The sequence below is a fragment of the Peromyscus leucopus genome, chromosome 13, assembly GCF_004664715.2.
Source record: "Peromyscus leucopus breed LL Stock chromosome 13, UCI_PerLeu_2.1, whole genome shotgun sequence".
NCBI lineage: Eukaryota > Metazoa > Chordata > Mammalia > Rodentia > Cricetidae > Peromyscus > Peromyscus leucopus.
In genome coordinates, this window is record NC_051074.1 from 22,726,618 (window position 1) to 22,746,837 (window position 20,220).

Consider the following 20,220-nt stretch of genomic DNA (forward strand, 5'->3'; position numbering starts at 1 on the left):
ACACAAAAACGAAATAAAAAAAAAAAAAGGGTGGTAAGCTGAGTTTATGATTTGTTTTTGTTTTTCATTTGGATTTGCTTTGAAATTTAGCAATGTCTACGTTCCCATTTTAATAGTCACCAATACAGCCCCCTGGAAATTTGCATCTCAGATTTGCTTGTTGGCAACTGCCAAGAGTTATCAGCGGGGTGGCAGGACCCCTGCTGAGGTACTCAACCCAGTGGGCTCTTAGTTCTCTAGGAGAAAGCTCTGTTCTGTATAAATACTAAAAGAAATGGAACATTAATTAGTTTCCCCTCTGTGCCTCTCTTGTTCTCTTCGTTTTATATTTTGAGCAGTGAATATAATTAATTTGCCTTTCATTCTGGCTGAATGGAATACCACCTAAAGGACCCAGGCTTTTCAAGTGGATGTACCAGCAACCTAGGGATGCTCTGATCCCCGGCCTGGGTCTTTTAAGAGTTTTAAGGCCACAGAGCGACAGTCACTGCCAATGTTGTATATATTTCTCCATTGCACGATGACACCTTGGCCTCGTCTCTAGAATGGAATACCTCTTCAAGCACTTACACACAACTACATCCTCCCTCCCAGAAAGAGCTGTTGTCCAGCACAGATGTGTTCAAGGGGAGCTAAGGGATCTTGGACCATACCTGTCAGGAAAGTGGGTCACCTTTCCCGGTAGACATTCCTGACCCTACTAAAATGAGCTGTCAATCATTTTTCTCTGGCTGCTTGAAATGATTTATTACTGATAAACAGTATCCCATGTGACCCATTTCCTATACTTAAAAAAATTACCTACCAACAATTTTCTAAAATTAAAAATGTCTTAGATGTAAGAATCAGAAAGGAAAGTTTCTTAATATCACTTCTGATGATTTTATGAGAATTAAAAATCAATTCTATATTCATTAATGAATTAGCTGAAAAATACCTACTTGGAATGGATGCTGTATTTTGAGATGGAGGAGGATTAATCATTTATTATCTATCTGGCTCCATCCATCCATCCATCCATCCATCCATCCATCCATCCATCCATCCATCCTTTCATCTTTGTAAGCAAATGAGGCAAAGATATAATTAAATTCTCCATGAGAACAGGGTCTTTGCAAGTGAAAAAGAAATATTAAGGCACTGGAGCTTTATTTGTGCTGAACTCTGTCTCCTAACAAAACAGTCCTTGTCTCCATGTAAACTGTAATGGCTCCCATCCCTGCAAAGGACCAGGGTAAACACAAAGCTCATTTTCCTGTGGCTTCCAGGGATAACCTACCTCACTGATCTGATTCCAGCAATACGCAGATGCACAGTGCACCAGATCACAGGACTCTACCATGGTTTCCAATGTACTGTCACTTATTCCTCTGGTTTCTGCTACACAGATTATACCAGGAAATGGTGACTTGTGCATTTGGCGGACTTATTTTTTTCACACCATTTTGAAACTTGAATTGACTGTCCAGTCATACTATCTCAGAAAAGAAGCCTAGCCAGCTTCAAAGGATGTCATTAATGTTCCTAATAATAAGGCAGTGCCTTTGGAGAAATGATCTTTGTTTAATAAGCTTATCTTAACCCTGCTGTGAAATCTGAATGTATTTCTCCCTTTGACAATGCATGTCTCAGCCCTCCCTACCCACAGTTCCTTCAGGATCAGAACATCCACAGAGAAACCTGGGGTGTGAATGCCACAGCAACACAAAGACATCACAACCTTCGCCTACCCAGTGACTTCACAAATGTCTCTGCCTGGAGATCAGAATGTCAGTGTGCATGAAGTGAGACTGTGTCCCTCACCTGTGAGAAGGATAAAGCAGATCGTCCCCCTTTATGGTTGGTGCTTAAACCTGTGTGGGGGCCGTACTGGACCTCAGGATAATCTCACTTCAAATACTCTGTTCCATACGTAATCTTAGTTCATTTTGGAGGCAACCAACTTGCTTAAGCCCAGAGGACTCTGGGATGAAGTGAAAATTACCCTCTCCTTGGAAATCTAACAACTTTTGAGAACTGAGAAGCACAGGGGGGAGTCCTGGCTGGGGGTACTGAGGCCTAGTGAAGAGAGCCAGGAAGAGGAAGTGGAAGGGAGGATGATGCTCTGACTCCAAGAACCCTTCTATACCTGGAAGTCACTTTGGGTGTGCTCCCTTCCGCACGGTTAGTAGTAGAAAGAGGACACAGCCGGACGGACACACTTGGGTTACTTATGCGTCTCAAATGCCACAGCAGCCCATGCTTATTTGCTCATCACAGGCAGGTAATGTCATTTTTCCTCACCCTTCTTAAACTGTACAAGCAGGACTTCTTTTTTTCCTTCCCCTGTAACCCCTGCTGGGAATATTTCATATTTTAAATGCATTCTGCCCCATTGGGCTAACATTTCAGTTCATTTCTTGTGGCATCTGACACGTAATAAACCACACGATGATAAAGCACCCGCCTGTCATTCCGCTGTTCAGAACATCAGTTCCCTTAAAATTCCACTGTGTGACAGACATGTTGCTGAGGGGTGCCCTGGGCGGATGGGTGGGAGGTCTAGACCCCACTGTGATCACTACACTACATAACGTGGGGGCGTCATTAGGAAAATGCTATTTTTTGAAACTGGCAATTTCGGTGCTTAGAGAGATAAGTGAAAATAATGAGAAGCTATTTTCACTTTTATGACTGTCATATTGGACAGAATTCAGCTCTTGGAAGTACACAGCTGAGCGGTGACGTGTCATTTGTCTTCCCCTGGGACCAGCACTAACATTCAATTCTGAACACAGAAAGGGAGAGCCCTGGAGCTGGAATTGCTCCCTGAAACCTTTTTGGTATTGCCATACCCCCACATGCAGCAAACCCTTCCTACCAGTAGAGACGTCAGAAGAAGACACATCACCCTGCCCCATGCCCCTGGCCCCATTCCACCCCCATGCTCCGCTTCTAGCCATGGTATCATGCACAGTTAAAACTCCAGTCTCCTCTAGAGTGATGCTGATTTTTCTCAGTCACTCCTGAAGTAAACTTGGGGGAAGGGGATTATTCTCACCTAAAATTGCAGTTGGCACAAATGGGTCTGTCATACATCGTAAGCAGGGCAACGCAGAGAAAGTAAAAAGAGAAAGAACAGTAAATGATTGATGAACGGTCCCCCAATTTCCCCAGGAAAGCCATAGGAAGCCTTGGCTTTATGATATCATCAAGCAAAAAACGTCCACGAGCTGCCAAAGGTGGTGAGGATGGGAGACGGTAGGGAATCTGTTACCTGGGTAGTAGGAATTCGGCACCGATGTGCTCAGCGTATTTGTTTTCATCGTGAAGGATGATGGTGAAGACACAGCTGTGAATAAAGAGAGGCTGGTCAGAGGCCACAGACAGGCTCAGTTTGGAATCACGGGAAGCACTCCCTGTGAAGGCAGACGGCTCCTACAGAGAACTGTTTGGGATTCACTGAAGTCCACATGGCAAATACCACCATTCTCAGTGGTCTCTGGGTAGTTACTCATCCTTTCTAGGGAACAAGCTCTCTTGATCAGATCAAGACTTTTCTCATCCTATAATGGAAAATACCTACAGATAGCCACCATACTGAATAAGGAAATCCACGAGGTCCCTTGGACTTCTAACCTTGGCCTTTGTGATTGTGTTTCTGCTCTGAGCTGAAGTTTCCAACTCAAAACTGTGAGAACAAGCCAATGCATGGCTTCTGAAGAGCAGTGGGAACAGCGGTGTTTGGGTGCTCTGCTAAAAATCCCTGCCCCCAGTTCCTCATCTTTTGAAAATTTGGATTGCTGCAACTTGGCTTGTAAAGATGAAGTTGATTTGGGCTATATTGGAAATGAAACTATTTTTCCCCCATGATGCTTTTTAAGTCTTTAAATACTTGAAAAAAGCTTCTATTTCTTTGGATTATTTCTCTGAAGGACACACAACCACCATACCATCCCTTTGTCTCCATTGCTAAGAGGGAAAGTCAAACCCTCTAACTGATTCCGTTGAAGATAGGGATTTGCCATTTTGAATGCTAACTCTTCTCTACATCTTAATTGATTTGTAATATAAAAACACTCACTTCATTAAAACGCAATGACTGATGTGTGCTCAAGGTAGTTCAATATAATGGCCCATGCCTACACTTCCCCTAAGCACTTCAGGGGTTTATCTGATGCTGGGTTCCCAAGGAGATACATATACAATTGCACCATCCTATCCCTGGGCAGTGCCCTGGATCCTTGTGATTCCTCGGGTTGTAATTGTCTTGATGATGTGTTCCTACCTTCAAATGGCAACTATGCCAACGACGGAAGGAGGGATCCGGGCTCCCTGTCATTTATCTGGCTGTTTCTCCCAAACAGACAAGGGTCACACTTATACATGATTCCAGTAAGTTGCCAGAAAAGCAGCAATTGATGAAAACAGGAACTAAAAAATCCTCCACATATAAACTGCTCAGGGAGAGAGCACAAGGCCATGTTCTCACCTGCAGCCATTTTTACATGCTCGGTAAAAGTGTGCAAGGCAGGTACAAAATGACCACATTTATTTCCACCTTTTGTTAAAATATGTTTACTCATATTGAGCCCATTTCCTTTCCCCATATTCTATACTCCCCTTTTTATGGGGTATTAAAGTAGAAGGCACAGCTCATATTTTCTGTGGTGGACAGATTATTCTCCACTCCCATAAATGAATTCTGGCTTACTTTTAAATTCTTCAGTCTCTTTTTTTCTTACTATATCACTTTAGAAAGGGACTCACCCCACAGCGTCTAGAACTTTTTGAGTGATGTCTTGCAGATATGTATATTTGTGTGTGTGTGTGTGTGTGTGTGTGTGTGTGTGTATGTGTGTGTGTGTGTGTGTGTACATGTGTGCATGCTATAGCCCCGGTGTCTGTAAACTTTCCTGGGATTGCTTCTCTATTAGCTTTTTTTTTTTTTGGTTCTTTCGAGACAGGGTTTCTCTGTGTAGCTTTGCGCCTTTCCTGGGACTCACTTGGTAGCCCAGGCTGGCCTCGAACTCACAGAGATCCGCCTGCCTCTGCCTCCCGAGTGCTGGGATTAAAGGCGTGCGCCACCACCGCCCGGCTCTCTATTAGCTTTTATTGAAAGGGAATGAATAGAATACTAGAAAAATGTTTACCACTGGGGATCCCTGTCAGGGAAACTGTAAGAGATCTCTCATGGCTAACTGAGCAAGAGGGGACAACTTCTGTGTTTATGAAGAGGACGGTCAAAGAATTCCAAACGGTGGGTCAGACAGGGAGGCTTTAGTGGCAAACCTATGCTCATCAGCATCCTTGCCTGTCTACAGACACAGACCTTAACAGAACTAACTGCCCACTTAGACTTCCTGTCCAGAAGTGATGTTCTCCCTGGGGTTCAAACTTGAAACATCCTATAACTAGTAATTTCGGTTCTTGTTCTTGGAGTGAGTCATTTCAAGAAAATGTATTCCTGAAGAAACTAATTGTGGAATAGAAGTTTGGAACCTTGATGGGTGACCCTGGAACGTGGAGAACATCTCTGAGCTTGCTCTTCCTTCTTTCCTCCATTGTTTTTTTGTCTTCTGGGGGTTTCACATGTTTCATATATGCTAGGTAGATTTCCTCCTCCGAGCTGTGGCCCCCAGCCCCGTGTGGCCCCTTACATACTGATGCTCAGAGGATGGCCACTACTGTACAAATTCCAACTCTGTATGAGCTCAAAGGTTTGTGTGTGTGTGTGTGTGTGTGTGTGTGTGTGTGTGTGTGTGTGTGTGTGTGTTTACCTAGGTTTAATTCACAACAAACAAAGGCTGGGTACTTTAATTTGGAACTATGTACACTATGTATTTTTTTTTTTTTTTTAGTGAAAAAACAAAGTAACTTCTGTTACAAAAAAAAAAAAAGCATTGACAATCTTTCTAAAAATGTTTTCTATTATAACACACCAGTTTCTGCAGCCTCCACTGAATGTCATAGAAGGGTAGAGGCTGGTGGCCAAGAACCCAAACTGAAAAGCGCTGCCCTCCCAGTGTGTCAGAGAAGTGTCTTCTGCAAGCAAGTCTAGCAGGCTGGGGATGCAGAGGGAACACATACATAAACAGGGGGAGGAAAGGTAGGGTAATGGTAGCCACTACAAACGGAAGGAGCAGTCTGTGAAAGCTAAGTGAGTGGAAAAGGCGTGCAAGGCTCCTGAGCAGGTGCAAGTGAGCATACCACGGTCCTCAGAGAGGAGAGGCTGGCAGCCCAGCATCCGCTAGCCGAGAGGTGTGGTCAGGTGGCCGGCCAGCAGACACGGTCCACAGCTACCAGTGATCCCCTAAACCCCATCTCCATGCTTCTCACAGTCGTGAGGCCCGCCGCCAGCCTTTCTGTGCACTGCTCTGGTCACAGCTGTGCTGTTGCGCCCACGTGCTGATGACACCCTGCAGTGGTCTGTATGTATGGATTTCACACAAAGACACCCTATCTTTGGACTTGATGAGTGTGTGCCATGAACCATGACATCAGGCCCAACTGTGGGGTTTACCTCCGGTCATTGACAACACAATCGGGGATGGGAAAGGGCTCCAGTTTTGCAGCTCGTATAATCAATTGAACTGATGATCTCTCAAAATACTGCCTGTCCAGGGATCACGGGTGATAGCACAGGTAGGCATTGGTTGGGCACCGTTAGCCCACCTGATGGGAAGCTTAAGATACGCTGAAGCACATTTTTAATTTATTAATTGCCACTAATTGCCCTATAATAAAGGCAGAACCTGTCGGCTGAACAAACAAACAATTAACTTGTTACTGCCAGTTAATGACCTGTCTCCCAACAGACTTCCCGGGTGCAGTTCCACACCTGGCTGGCTCACAAATGGGATCTCCACAACAAAAGGGGTGAGGGGCGCAGGTGCAGCCTCAGCCAGAGGGGGGCCTTTGTGTCACGGAGCTCAAAGGGCTGAAAGACATGTCACTGTGGATCCCTGGGCTCACTGCCATAGGTCCCAGTATCTTTAGAAAAACACCTTCACTAAGCAACTCCAGGCCTAGAGACTGGAAAAAGCATTCTGTGTGAGAATGCTGTAAGAGGATTTGGGGTTTTAATCGCACAGAGCTACTGGAAGCCTGTGTAGCCCAGCAGACACAGGCAAAGCCAGGCAGTGCGGACACTTACATCTCCCATTCAGGTTGTGGGTGTCCATGAAGGAAAAGGCCTCGTCACAGTTCGTGCCTTGCTCGGCATAGCTCTTGTCCATCGAATTCACCATCACGGTCATCTCCTGCCGGGTGCTGCTCATCGTCTCCTTCCTCTTCTTGGCCAGTTTCCTTGGGACAAAGAGTTCAGTCATGTAGACGTGCATGCGGATGGAAGACAGAGTTGTGGCACAAACACGGACTCATGTTCAGGAATAACCTCTACCACATCAATCATTCACTCTTGCGTTCATTTGTATGCCTTATCCATGTCGTGTGAGGTATCCTGCCAGGCTGCACACACAGAAATAGAAAACATCCACTTCCTCTCTTAACAACAGCAGCAGCAACAGCAGCAACAACAACAGTAGCAACAAGAGCAGCAGCAACAGCAGCAGCAGCAGCAACAACAATAACAACAGCAGCAGCAGCAGCAACCACCAACAGAGACAGAGCTTTGTCTACAACAGTAAACCCCAGATCACCAATGACCCCAAGATGATTGTCATCATCTGTCAGCTGCTAAGCTCCCAGAGTTACTAGCTTCATATTAAATAACCGTCTGAGATGCAGTGTCAAAAAGTAGATGCTAATACATATTTGCCAGGGAAAAATCGGACTACAAGTTCTCAATTTGTGACAGGGTTACACCTCAGTGAACTGCAATTATTCTGTGTCGAAACGACGTGGACTATAGCCAACCTAACTTGCAACAGGGTTAAGTTCTCCTTGGCAGAAGGAAATGCACAAAGTCCCTGAACAGGGATGAAGTCCCTGAACTGGGAGGGATACAGACCTTTGTATCCCCATTATGTAAAGTGACAGCTACCTATATGAAAGCCCAATGGAAAATGACATTAAAAAAAGCAGATAAGACACACTTCTGCAGATCTTATCATGAGTGATTATGTACCCAAGACAGACAAGGATGGAATTCAAAACACTATAGGAAAAATGATGCCCTGAAGGTGTTAGAAGACCAAGCCTGCTGTGGAAGTCTCTCCTGGAAATGGCTCATGAACATGGCCAGAACAATGGCAGGATCAACAGACTGCTAACATGGAAAAGGGGAATTTTCCTGGGGTCCCAGCCATACACAGACAACTACAGGCAACAGATGAATACTAGGAGGAAATCAGCCTCTTCCAGGGATGAGCTTCTTGTCCAGTGCAGCATAGTCAGCCTTGAAACCATAATACACACTATCAAAATGAACACAGCAGGCTGCATTTCTATATTTGCGCATACATATACATGTATATACAATAATAATTGAAGAAAAGAAAAAGGCTAGCAACTGGAGAATGGAGAGACATGCCAGTGACTGGGGGAAGAAAGCGGAGGAGGAGAGTGATATAGTTCTGTTTTCGTATGTTTTTTAAAATAATATAAAACATTTTTAAAGGAAAGGAAAAAGAAGAGAAAACATTCAAACTCTGCCTAAGTGCTTACTACCATTTAAAACAAGAATGGCGGTGATTTCTAGCCAATTGTCCTGACACTGATTGACCTAGGACATAGCAGAACTGAAAATGAGCCACATAGTCACAACCACACCCATGTCAGGTGATTGCTAATGCAACTGCGGGTGCTGGAACAGGAGACATATGGATAATCTTTATTATCGTTTCTAAATGATGCATAATCCAAATGCTTTCTTGCCTGTAGTTATAATCATCTTTTAATTCTCTGCTTTGAAAGAAGAACAGCCCCAAGATTAACTTGCCCTTTTAATTGCTAAAAGTTAGTGGAACAAAAGACATTTATTTAAGACGGATGAGTGAAAATCACCTACAATGTCTCCTGGAGGGAGAAATGATGAGCAGGGTAAGAGGCCAGCCAGTCTGACCTCTTTGGGCACCCGCACCCTCTCTTTCTATGTGCAGACATGACTATCTTTGCAAGCCCCTTCCGGGCTAGCTGCACTGTGGGGGAGCCAGCGTCTAGGCCTGCCATTATCAACGCTCTGGGCAGGGGCCACTTTAGCTCTATTTTATTGTTGCTGTCCCAACACCACAGCCTCTGGAAAACATTCTTAGGCCAGGTCTCCCCTGGAACACTGAAGTGGAGACTGAGACTCTCAGCAAAATGCTCATGTTGGGTGTGAATTTCTTTGATTTACTATGGACTAATTTATGCAGATAAGTGCTTCAACATTCCCCTTTAGTTCAACTTAAAAAGAGTGGCCTAGTCAACTTTCCCAGATTCCCCTCTACCTTTACCTGTTTGAATTCCTCTAAAAAGATTACAAAAACAACAGCTCACGGGGAACCTCTTGCATTGTTGCTGGCAGGGTGGGGGATGGTGGCAGATGGGGGACATGCAGCCCTCACAAAGGCTAGGCTTGTACTGGAAATACCTTTTCCTTTCTAATTTTTATCTGTATGAATTCATTTCAGAGTACCACACTAAACATTTCATTCCTGACCTATAAATACAAAGGAAGCCCTTTAAGGATTCGCAGGTGATGCTCAGATTGAATGGAGGTCCAGTCAGAAACCCACATTGACGCTTATATCTGTTAGACAAGTACTTTAAGCCCATGAACCCATTTCAAAGCCCAGTTAGCTCCCAGTGTCCTCAGCCAGCTTGCCTTCATTGATTCTGTGCTTTATCTGTGTTTTCAATGCCCAGCACAAATATCTTGTGAAAGAAGCCAGGGTCAGAAAATAAGGGTAGTGAGTTCTAGAGACAAAGAGGAGAAACAGACTTGACTCCATCAATGAATGCCCATGGGAGTCCACTCACTGCAAGTTTCAGAAGCCCCAACACTAGATGTTGTGTCAACTCAGGGTTTAAATCTTGGCAAATGTCTTATTTAGGGCTTCTATTGCTGCAATGAAACACCATGACCAAAAATCAACTTGGGGAGGAAAGAGTTTATTTGCCTTACACTTCAGCATTGCTGTTCATCACTGAAGGAAGTCAGGACAGGAACTCAAACAGGGCAGGAACCCAGTGGCAGGAGCTGATGCAGAGGCCATGGAGGGGTGCTCCTTACTGGCTTGCTTCCCATGGTTTACTCAGCTTTCTTATAGAACCCGGGACACCAGCATAGGGATGGCACCACCCACAATGGGTTGGGCCCTCACCTATCAATCACTAATTAAAAAAATGTTCTACAGCAGTGGTTCTCAACCTGCCTAATGCTGAGACCCTTTAATACAGTTGTTCATGTTATGGTGACCTCCAACCGTAAAATTATTTCGTTGCTACTTCATAACTGTAATGTTGCTATTGCTGTGAATTGCAGTGTAAATATCTGATATGCAGAATATCTGCTATGTGACCCCTGAGGGATCATGACCATAGGTTGAGAATCACTGTCCTACAGGCTTGCCTACAGCCAACCTTAAGGAGGCATTTTCTCAGTTAAGGTTTTCTCCTTTCAGATAACTCTACCTTGTATCAAGTATAGCACGAATCTTAAAATGTCTTATTAATAAAAACAAACCCGGAGCCAGGTATTGGGGTGAACGCTGAAAGATCAGAGAAACAGAATGGGCCACAGCCAACTTCTCAGCTGATATTGTTTCCTCAAACTGGAAGCCTCTGAGTCCTCATCCGAATGGATCTCAGCTGAACTGCTGCTAAAAGCTTAAAAAGACTCTAGTTCCTGGTCCTCACCTTATATACCTTTGTGCTTCCTGCCATCACTTCCTGGGATTAAAGGTGTTTGTCACTATGTCTGGCTGTTTCCAGTGTGGCTTTGAACTCACAGAGATCCAGAGATTCTCTGCTTCTGGAATGCTAGGATTAAAGGTGCGTGCTACCACTGCCTAAACCTATGTTTAATATAGTGGCTGTTCTGTCTCTGACCCCCAGATCAGTTTATTGGGGTACATAATATATCAATCACAATCAAGTTGATCTAAAACTAGCCACCACAGCAAATAATTAAAAATGTAAAATAAAACACTGTTTGGCCCAAATAAAGTACACTGGTTGTCACTGGTGCCCTCCACATGTCGTCACAGCACTTAGAGGCTGAACTGTGTTAGAAAGGAGAGGAGAAGGAACTGATGTTCCCCACACAGCCAGAGCACGTCAGCACCCTGCACGTGTTATCTCCTCTGATCCTGGCACCCATGGGAGACTTTTATTTTCCATTCTTACTTTGCAAATGAGAGGACTGAGTTTCAGGAAAGCTACTCACTCAAACGGTAGAACTGAGCCAAGGCCTAGAACTCTCTGACTCCAAACAAGGCAGCTTGCCTTGTACATTACCAAAGGGCTTTCTGGCATGAATGCTCTACAGCCCCAAATGTAAACACTGTGTGCTGAAAAGTCAGAGAAAGAGACATGGCATGCATTGCAAGATGCTAGTGGCATGCAAAAATGCCGATGGATGGAATCATTCACCACCATGGGTAACAACTCAGTTATTCAAGGTAGGTTTCTCAGTTATGGGAGATGTGACTTGATACCAGGGTCTGTTATTTGCTCTTATATGTGGCAGAGAAGTGCCTGTCAACACTCACAAATGGTTGAGAAAGTTTAGATTTAGAACTGAGGTTCACTTAAGATTGGACAACTTGGTCTCTCTCTCTTTTCCCTCCCACTGTGTGTGTGTGTGTGTGTGTGTGTGTGTGTGTGTGTGTGTGTGTGTATGTGTGTGTATCTGTCTGTCTGTCTCTCCTTTACCACCCTGTGCTGCAGATCGGTGATTTTCTTAAGTTGAAAACCATGAGAAAAACTTTCTGAATTTAATATCCTTTATGGAAATATACTCCTTAACTGGAAACAATTTTCTTTATACTCTTATCTAAAGATGAGTAAATTTATTTTTCATCCTAATGTTTAGAGAATGGTTTGTCTGAAACACTGTAATTGCCAATCTCCAAACCTGTGCTGTCTGAATCTCAAAGGTCCTGGGTAATTAAAAGAAGAAGAAAGAAAGGCTCCTATCAATATCTATAAAATAGATGATTTTTAAAAATGAGACAGCGGTCTGCAGAGTTTCCTGGCAGCAGGAAGGGGTCAGAAGTTACCACTCTCTCCAAACAATAACCCAAGCAAGACAGTGCACAAACTGACTCTTTTAGATTGACTGGGGGGGCTGAGGACACAAGGGGAACCACTGTCCCCCAAGCAGGATGACCATGGGCAAATGTGGAACTCACAACTCAAAGGAGTGAAGGTACATGTGCAAAAATCCCTGTGAAATTAATAGATGTAAATAAATGAATTAATAAAGGAATACATTGTCATGAATAAGCAGCCAGGGTTATAGTGTGGACAGGGCTTAAGGGCTAGAATGCAATCCCTAGGGCATGATGGGACGGGGAAAAGAGACATGCACAGCAGAAATATTTGAAGTACTAATAACTGAGCATTCCCTAAAGCTAAGGGGAGATACCAAAGTTCACATTAAAGAAACCTAGGGAACACCAAGGGGGCTAAGTCCAAAACATCTACAGCTAAGCCTATCATATTCAGATGGCAGAAAAGAAATTGAAACAAAAATAATCTTAAAAGAAGCCAAAGGGGGCGAGTATGCTTCACAACAGAAACAAGATGAGAGCCACGTCAGCTTTCCCAGAAACCACTTGGATAACAGCAGAGGGGATGAAATAATCAACGTAGTGAAGAGAACAGGGCAAACTTAAAATGCCGGATTCTATCATGGTATCCTTTAGAGGCGGGGGGAAAAAAACCTTGACAGACATGTGAAAGTTAGGAGATTTGTTGATAGCAAACTCTCCTTACAGAAAACGTTAAAAGTTCTTTGGTGTCTTGGTCCACTGCCTGGACCTGTCTGTGCACTGGTCCCTGACCGTGCCTATTTATATGAACTGAGAGGAGTTCACCATTCTCAACTTCAAGCTACCTTAGACCACCTTGAGTGTCATAGCCTACCTTCTGAAAACAAAAGTATCTACTGTTCCTAAGAACAGTGTCCAAGAGTCAGTTTTTACTACAGCCAAATACTTGCTATGCTCTTAGCCTAAAAAAACTACCAACACACACACACACACACACACACACACACACACACACACACACACACACCACAAGATTGAGTGCTGGTGGATCAGATTTCATGAACGCAAGGAGCACAGTGGATCCATCACAACCCTGACTGGGCTACCAAATGAATCATCAGGGCAGGGCAGACGGCATTGCCCTTTTCTGGAATCAGAAAGATGGCCTCTTTTGAAGCTAACCTTGGTGATCCTGAGGACAACTGCACAATCACTTCTGTGAAGTGGTCTCCCCTGGAGAGCAAATTTGCTGTGGGAAGTGGAGCACAAGTCCACTTTGTAATACTGAGTCTAAGAGAGACTTATGGGGTGAGCAAGCACAGTGAAGAACAGGTTTGCTCCCCAGCACTCAGCCAGGGTTGGCATCTCAATGCCTCCTGGCAGCTGGAGCAAATGTCTCTTCACATGTGGCCCCACTGCCTGTCTACCATAAAGAGGATGAGAAGCCAGCTAGAGCATCTGTGTAGCAAGATGCCTTTGGTCAGCTGATGTCAGTTTGGTGGCTTAGGAAGTGGCAGCTGAGTCCCTCTTCCACCACTAGGAGCCACCTGGTTTGAGTCTGCCACAGGATCCCTGCTGCTTCAGAAAGCATGCAGGTCTCTGAAAACCGAGTTATGGATGCTCCAGGTGTACTGCTAGCCTCAGAGAACGGGTTATAGAGAACGGGTTGTAGTGGAGAGCCATGACTTGTCTCATGTTCTTTAACTATGGTGAACATGGTCACTTAACAGGTTCAACACTCTAAAACAGAGCCCCCAGCACAGCGTGTCTACTATGAGAGGCCGGAAGTCACCTACAATATGGACAAGAGGGTCACAACTAAGACCCTCCTATCTATCCGTCTACAGATCCTGCCCCATAACAGCATTCTGTTAACATCTATTTGTGAGAGTCACAAGTGAGACAGCTGGAAACTTTGTATGAGCGGCAGCCATGGAGACACAATTTAGGGTTCCAAGACCCATTCAGGATCTCCAAATATTACAGAGATAAGGAGCCTCCGGCACCCAGCATGACAAACTGCAGCTTACCTGTGGCTCTGCCATCTGTAGGAAGACCAGCGGCAAGGGGAGCCTGTAAAAACATTCCCTATAGTCATTGCGCTTTGCTTTAAGAGAGCTGGTGTCTGTGATGTGGTTTGCCTTTGCTACTTCATTCCATTCTTAACCAAAGCTTCTCTTTAAGTGGCTTATTATGGAAAAACTGTCACATTAACTTAAAGGAAAGGGCAAGGGAAAATATATACAATGTCTAGTAGAAAATTAAAATCATGAATGTGGAAAGAGAAATCTCAGAGAGAAGTGATATGACATTAAATCATACATTTGGATGTACATAAAAAGGAAAATGTTAGAGAAGAAATAATTGAGGTGATAATCATATCTTTTATAAATTCTTAATTAATCCAGCAGATAAAAGTTTGTTGAAAACACCACCAGAGTATCAGATAGCTCCTGAGTATGGATAAGAGAGATCTAAGGGAGATAGGAGAGTAGGGAAGAAAAGTGCACTTTGCCATTAGAAGAGCACATGGTACCTGCAAAGCAGAATAAAGTCATCCAAAGGCAGATTAGCATTAGCCGTGAGTGCCTAGTGTCTCCAGGACAACCAAGGGACAGAGATGCTGAGAAGGGAAAGCAGAATAACACAAAATACTCCACACAATGTAGAAAGAGAAAGAGTGGAGACAAACTATATACAGACAAGGAAAGCACCAGGCAATACATCCAAAATGGTAAACATATGCTAGCTTTAATATAGTACATATCGATGACCAGTGGAAATGCCCAGTCTACACATATAAGCTGAAAGACAGATACTATCAAAGTAGATTAAAAAAAACAAGACCCAACTTAATATCATCCATAAGAAACTTACCATATGTACCAAGACCCAGATAGATTAAAGTGAAGGGATGAAAAAAGACACAGTGAGTCACAAGAGTCAACAGGAAATCAGAAAGAGCTGCATCTGATCCGACACAACACTTCAAAGAAAGGCAAGTCACCATGGATTAGAGTAGTGTTGCATTAAAACAAAAAGGTCCACTCTCAAAACAGACTTAAAAAAAATCTCATGATACGATCAACTATCGAGCTTACATACAAGTCAAAGAGTAATAAACCAGGAGGAAAACTGGATGAACCCATTCATATAGTTGAAGACTTACATCCCTTTGTTGGCAGTGGGCAAATCAGAGAGGCAGAAAATCACTGAGGGCATTCTTCCATTCAACAGCTCAACCAATTTGCTGGATTTAACTGACATTGTTAGAATATTATTTCACATAGCAACAGCCGAACATAGCTCCTTTTCAAACTCCCAGGTCATATTCACAGATGCAGAATATATTTGGGTCTGTAAAATACACCCTAAACTTTTTTTAAAGGAAAGGAAATATATAAGGCATATTCTCAGATGAAAATCTACAACATAAAGATGGCTGCAGATTCCCAAACATTGGAAGATTAAAAAGCACGTGTAAAAGACTTCAACTCTAGCCTGGCAACACTAGACGGTAGAGAAACCTTTAAGAAGTGGGGCCAAGTGAAAGATCGTTGGCCACTGGAGTATAAGGAGACTATAAGACGGCCTCTCTTCTCTGTTTGCCTCCCAAGTACTGTCAGGTGGATGGCTTTGCTCCACAAGGCTCTCCCTACTGTGACGTGCCTGACCACAGGCCACAGAGCAATGAGTCCACCTGAGCACGACGGAAACTGTTAGCCTACACAAAACTACCCTTTTTCTGTGCCGAGTCTCTCAGACAGTTCGTCACAGTACAGGAACATCGAATAATATATTAAAGATTACAATACTGTTTGGGGGAAAAATTGAAGAGAAGGAAAAAAAAAATGGTCACCATAAGTACAGACAGTAATGAAGGAGAGAGAGGAGAGCAACGTGTGAGCTACTCAGAGGGAGAGACAGTTGTCCAGGCTCATCACACATGAGGGGGGACAGGAAATGAGAAAAAACTTCCTGGCATGTTATCATCCACAGACAGGTGTGAATCACAACGGACAAAGAAAACCCAGTGAAGAATGAACTTGCTGGGGGAAAGTCCTGTGGAGGAACTGGGGGGCGGGGTGGCCACCTAGGAGAAGAAAGCAGAAGCAAACCAGGCATGGCTCCTCCCCTTTCCTCTCTGTAACTGTGCTGGGGGGCGTCTGTGGCATGGAAGGACATTTTCGGCGGCTCAAAGGGGGAGAACTCCACCATGAATGTGTCCAACTGCCACTCGGGATGAAGGGCGAGTTCACCACCCAGCCCTCTCTGATACAGATGCTGCCACAAAGAGAGTGGATAGAAAAGTCTGCAGGCCCAACCTGGACCTTAGCCCGGGGAAAGGATGTCTTCGCTTTAATCTTTCAATTAAGTACTACAGGGGAGGCCAAACTTACAGACATGGAAAGCACACACAGACAGAAGACTAAAAGAACAAATGGCTTTCTGGTCCTGGCTTGTATAATTATGTGTGTGTTTAGACTTGATTAAAAGCTGGGGTGGAGGCTGGAACCCAGAAGTCTTTAATTTTTCTCACAGTAGGGATGAAATAGCTATTGGTTGGGTCCAGCTGAATAAACCTAACTGAATAAGGAGCTGTCACCTTAAGGACAGATCTGTTCAAAGTATCCCATAACGTTTTCAAAGTTAAAATTTTAAGGAGTAAAATCCACAGTGGTCTGATAACTAATTATTTCAACTTGACTAGCACTACAACTGCTGATAGAAACACAAATGAAAATGATTATCACAGAAGCTGGGGATTTGGGAGAGCTACGTCATTTATTAACCCCTTAAACAGCCCAGGGAAGACACTGCTTTCATTAATTCCATTGTACAGAGAAGGAAACTGAGGATCCATCACAGAAAGCTGCTCAAGGCACCACGGCAGGATGACTTTGGCCTGTGCATCACATACACCTGTAGAGATATAATTTGTCTCTAAAAACTGTCATCAAATCACAGCTAACCACACTGATTGCTCCAGTCTGGACACACTAGAATACAGGCTAACCTTTGCCCTGCAGAGCTTTCTGGATTTAACTGAGGCAGAAACATCTGTCTGCCATAACTAACTGCACCTCACTGAAGTCCATTCAGTCTCTCTCTCCTGGACACAATACTGTGCAGAGTACTCACTACCTACCCAGAAGCCTTTTCGTTTCCAGTGACTAGTTAGCAGACACATACTTCTCCTGAAGAATAGTTCTGTTTCCAGACAAGCCATAGTTTTTTGTTTATGTTGGGCTTCTGCTGTATGTACCCATGGGATGAGCACTCAAAATGAGATGCACAATTTCAGCATCTTGCACACAACCGGAAGACATCATGTCAAGTGATCAAAGTGAGATCAGAAAGACAAAGAGCACATGTTCTCACTCACATGTGAAAGCTGAGAAAGCTTACCACAGAAGCAGGCCAGTAGCTACCAGAGGCAGGAAAAGGTGAGAGGGAGTCAGGTGGGATAAGGCAGGTTAATGGGTAGAGCAGTGTGTCTGGATAGGAGGAATAACTTCTAATGTTTACACAACAATGGGGTATCTACAGTGGAGAATAATTCATTGTAATTCCAAAAGAGTAGAAATGATTTTAATATTCCTAATACCAAAGGATAATAAATGGCTGGGGTGATGAATATTTTAATTACTCTGATCTGATTATTTCATACAATATCCATATACTGAAATATCAGAGTTTTTTTTCCCAAGGCCCTTTTCAGCCTTTCATTCAGCCCATCTCCATTCCTTTACAACACCTGCCAGATCTGCAGAACTGGTCTCTAGCAGGGACTGTACCCCCCCAGTGGCCACACAAAGCTGGGACTCAGGAACTCCATAGCCACCACACTTGGTTAGGATCCAGAGTGGGCAATAGCAAACAAAGAGATGAATGCCCACCCAATGAAGAAGAGACCAGTCATCCACACCAAGAAACACTTTGAACATAACAGCAGATTACAGATCCCAGCACAAAAACTCAAACTCAAAGAGCAAAGACAATTTGCCTTCTCAAGAAGCCATCAACCACAATGCAACAGACCCTAGGAAATGCAATTTAGCTGAAGCATAAGACAAGGACTTCAAAATAGTAATTATGAATATGTTCAAGGAATTTAAAGAGGTTATGAATAGATTGTTCAATGAAGATCATGAAAACACAAGCTGTGAAAATGAAATAATGAAAACTATTAAAGACATTAAAGAGGAATTTAACAAAGAAAAACACAGGAAAATATTTTTAACAAAATCATAGAAAAAAATTTCTCCAACCTAATGATAGAAGTACCTATCAATGCCAAGAAGCATACGGAACACCAAATAGGACAAGAAAAGAAATTACTCTCAACACATAATAATTAAAACATTAAATGTACTGAACAAAAAAAAAGAATATTAAAAGCTACAAGGAAAAAAGACAAAGTCATACATAAAGGCAAGTCCATTACAATAGCATTTGATTTTCAATGGAGACCCTGAAAGTCAGAAGGGCCTGGAAAGATGTTCTGTGAACTCAGAGACTACAAGCACCAGCCCAGACTACTATACCCAGCAAAACTATCAATTACAATAGATAAAAAAAAAATTGCATGATAAAAACAAATTTAAGCAATTTCCATCCACTGATCTAGTTGTATAGAAGGTACTAGAAGGAAGCTTCAGTATGAAGAGGTTAACAACACCCAAGTGGACATAAGGAATAAATAATTCCAGAACAATAAATCAAAAGGAGGGATTCATTTCACAACATAATAACAGGAACCAATAAGCACTGCTCATTAATAACTCTCAATATCAATGATCTCATTTTCCCTAACAAAAAGACAAAGACTAACTGATTTGATTAGAAAATAGGATCCATTTTTTTTTTTTTTTTTTTTTTGCCACATCCAAGTAATACACGTCACAATTGAGTATGGACATCACCTCAGCATAAAAGGATAGAAAAAGTTATTCTGAGCAAATGGATCTAAGAAGTAAGTAGGTGTAGTTATTTTGATATCTGACTAGATAAACTTCAAACCAAAACTATCAGAAGAGATAGAGAAGGACACTGCATACTCATTAGAGGAAAAATCCAGCAAGTGGATATTGCAATTTTAAATATTTATGTACCCAAACAAGGGCATCTGAGTTCATAAGTGTAGAAATACTACAGCTAAAGCCACATATCAACTCTCACATAGTGATAATGAGTAACTTCAATTCCCTACTCTCACCAATAGATAGGTCATCAAGACAAAAACCAAAGAAACATGGGAGTTAAATAATGTCACAAATCAAATGGTCCTAACAGACATCTACCAAACATTCCACCAAAACACTACAGAATATAGTTTCTTCTTAGCAGTTCATGGGACTTTCTTCAAAATTGAAAACATGTTAGGAAATTAAAGTCTTAATAGATAAAAGAAAATTGAAGTAACATCCTGAGTCCTATCTAACCACCATCTAGTAAAGCTGGAAATCAATAAGGATAGAAACAAGGGTAAGTAAACAAATTCATGGAAACTGAACAACTCAATACTGAATGAAAAGTGGGCCAGGACAGAAATCAAGAAGGAAATTAAAACTTTTTAGAAAGAATGAAAATGAAAATGCAGCATAACCCCAAACTATGGACACAAATGAAAGCAGTTCTAAGAGGCAAGTGACTACAAAACAGAACAAAATCACAAAACAAAATAAAAACAAAACCAATACCAAACAAAAACGTAGAGAGACCTCTTATCAGTAACACAGCAACACACCTGAAAACTCTAAGAAAACAAGAAGCCATACCTGAAAAAAGATGGGATGAGATAAACTCAGGGCTGAAATCAATAAAACAGAAACAAACAGACAAACAAAAACAATACAAAGAATCAATGAAACAAAGAGTTGGTTTTTGTGGGATGTCTTTCTGTATGCTGTGAATATGTGTTGTTCCCACTGGATAATAAATAAACTGCTTTGGCCTATGGCAAGGCAGCTTAGAGGCAGGCAGGATATCCAAGCAGAGATACAGAGAGAAGAGGGGCAGAGTTGGGGGGAGGCCAACTTGCCGTCCAAGGAGCAACATGTAATGGGACACAGGTAAA

General features: G+C 42.9%; 1 protein-coding gene across 1 annotated transcript in view; it reads right to left on the bottom strand.

Moving 5' to 3' along the window:
* Ptprm (protein tyrosine phosphatase receptor type M) overlaps positions 1–20,220 on the bottom strand; it is a 968,046-nt gene that overhangs the window by 182,522 nt on the left and 765,304 nt on the right. Inside the window, exons 16-18 of the mRNA XM_037210182.1 lie at positions 7,136–7,287; positions 3,257–3,331; positions 3,041–3,067 (exon numbers count right to left, since the gene is read on the bottom strand). Coding sequence (XP_037066077.1) covers positions 3,041–3,067; positions 3,257–3,331; positions 7,136–7,287 — 254 coding nt within the window. The remainder of the gene's footprint in view (positions 1–3,040; positions 3,068–3,256; positions 3,332–7,135; positions 7,288–20,220) is intronic.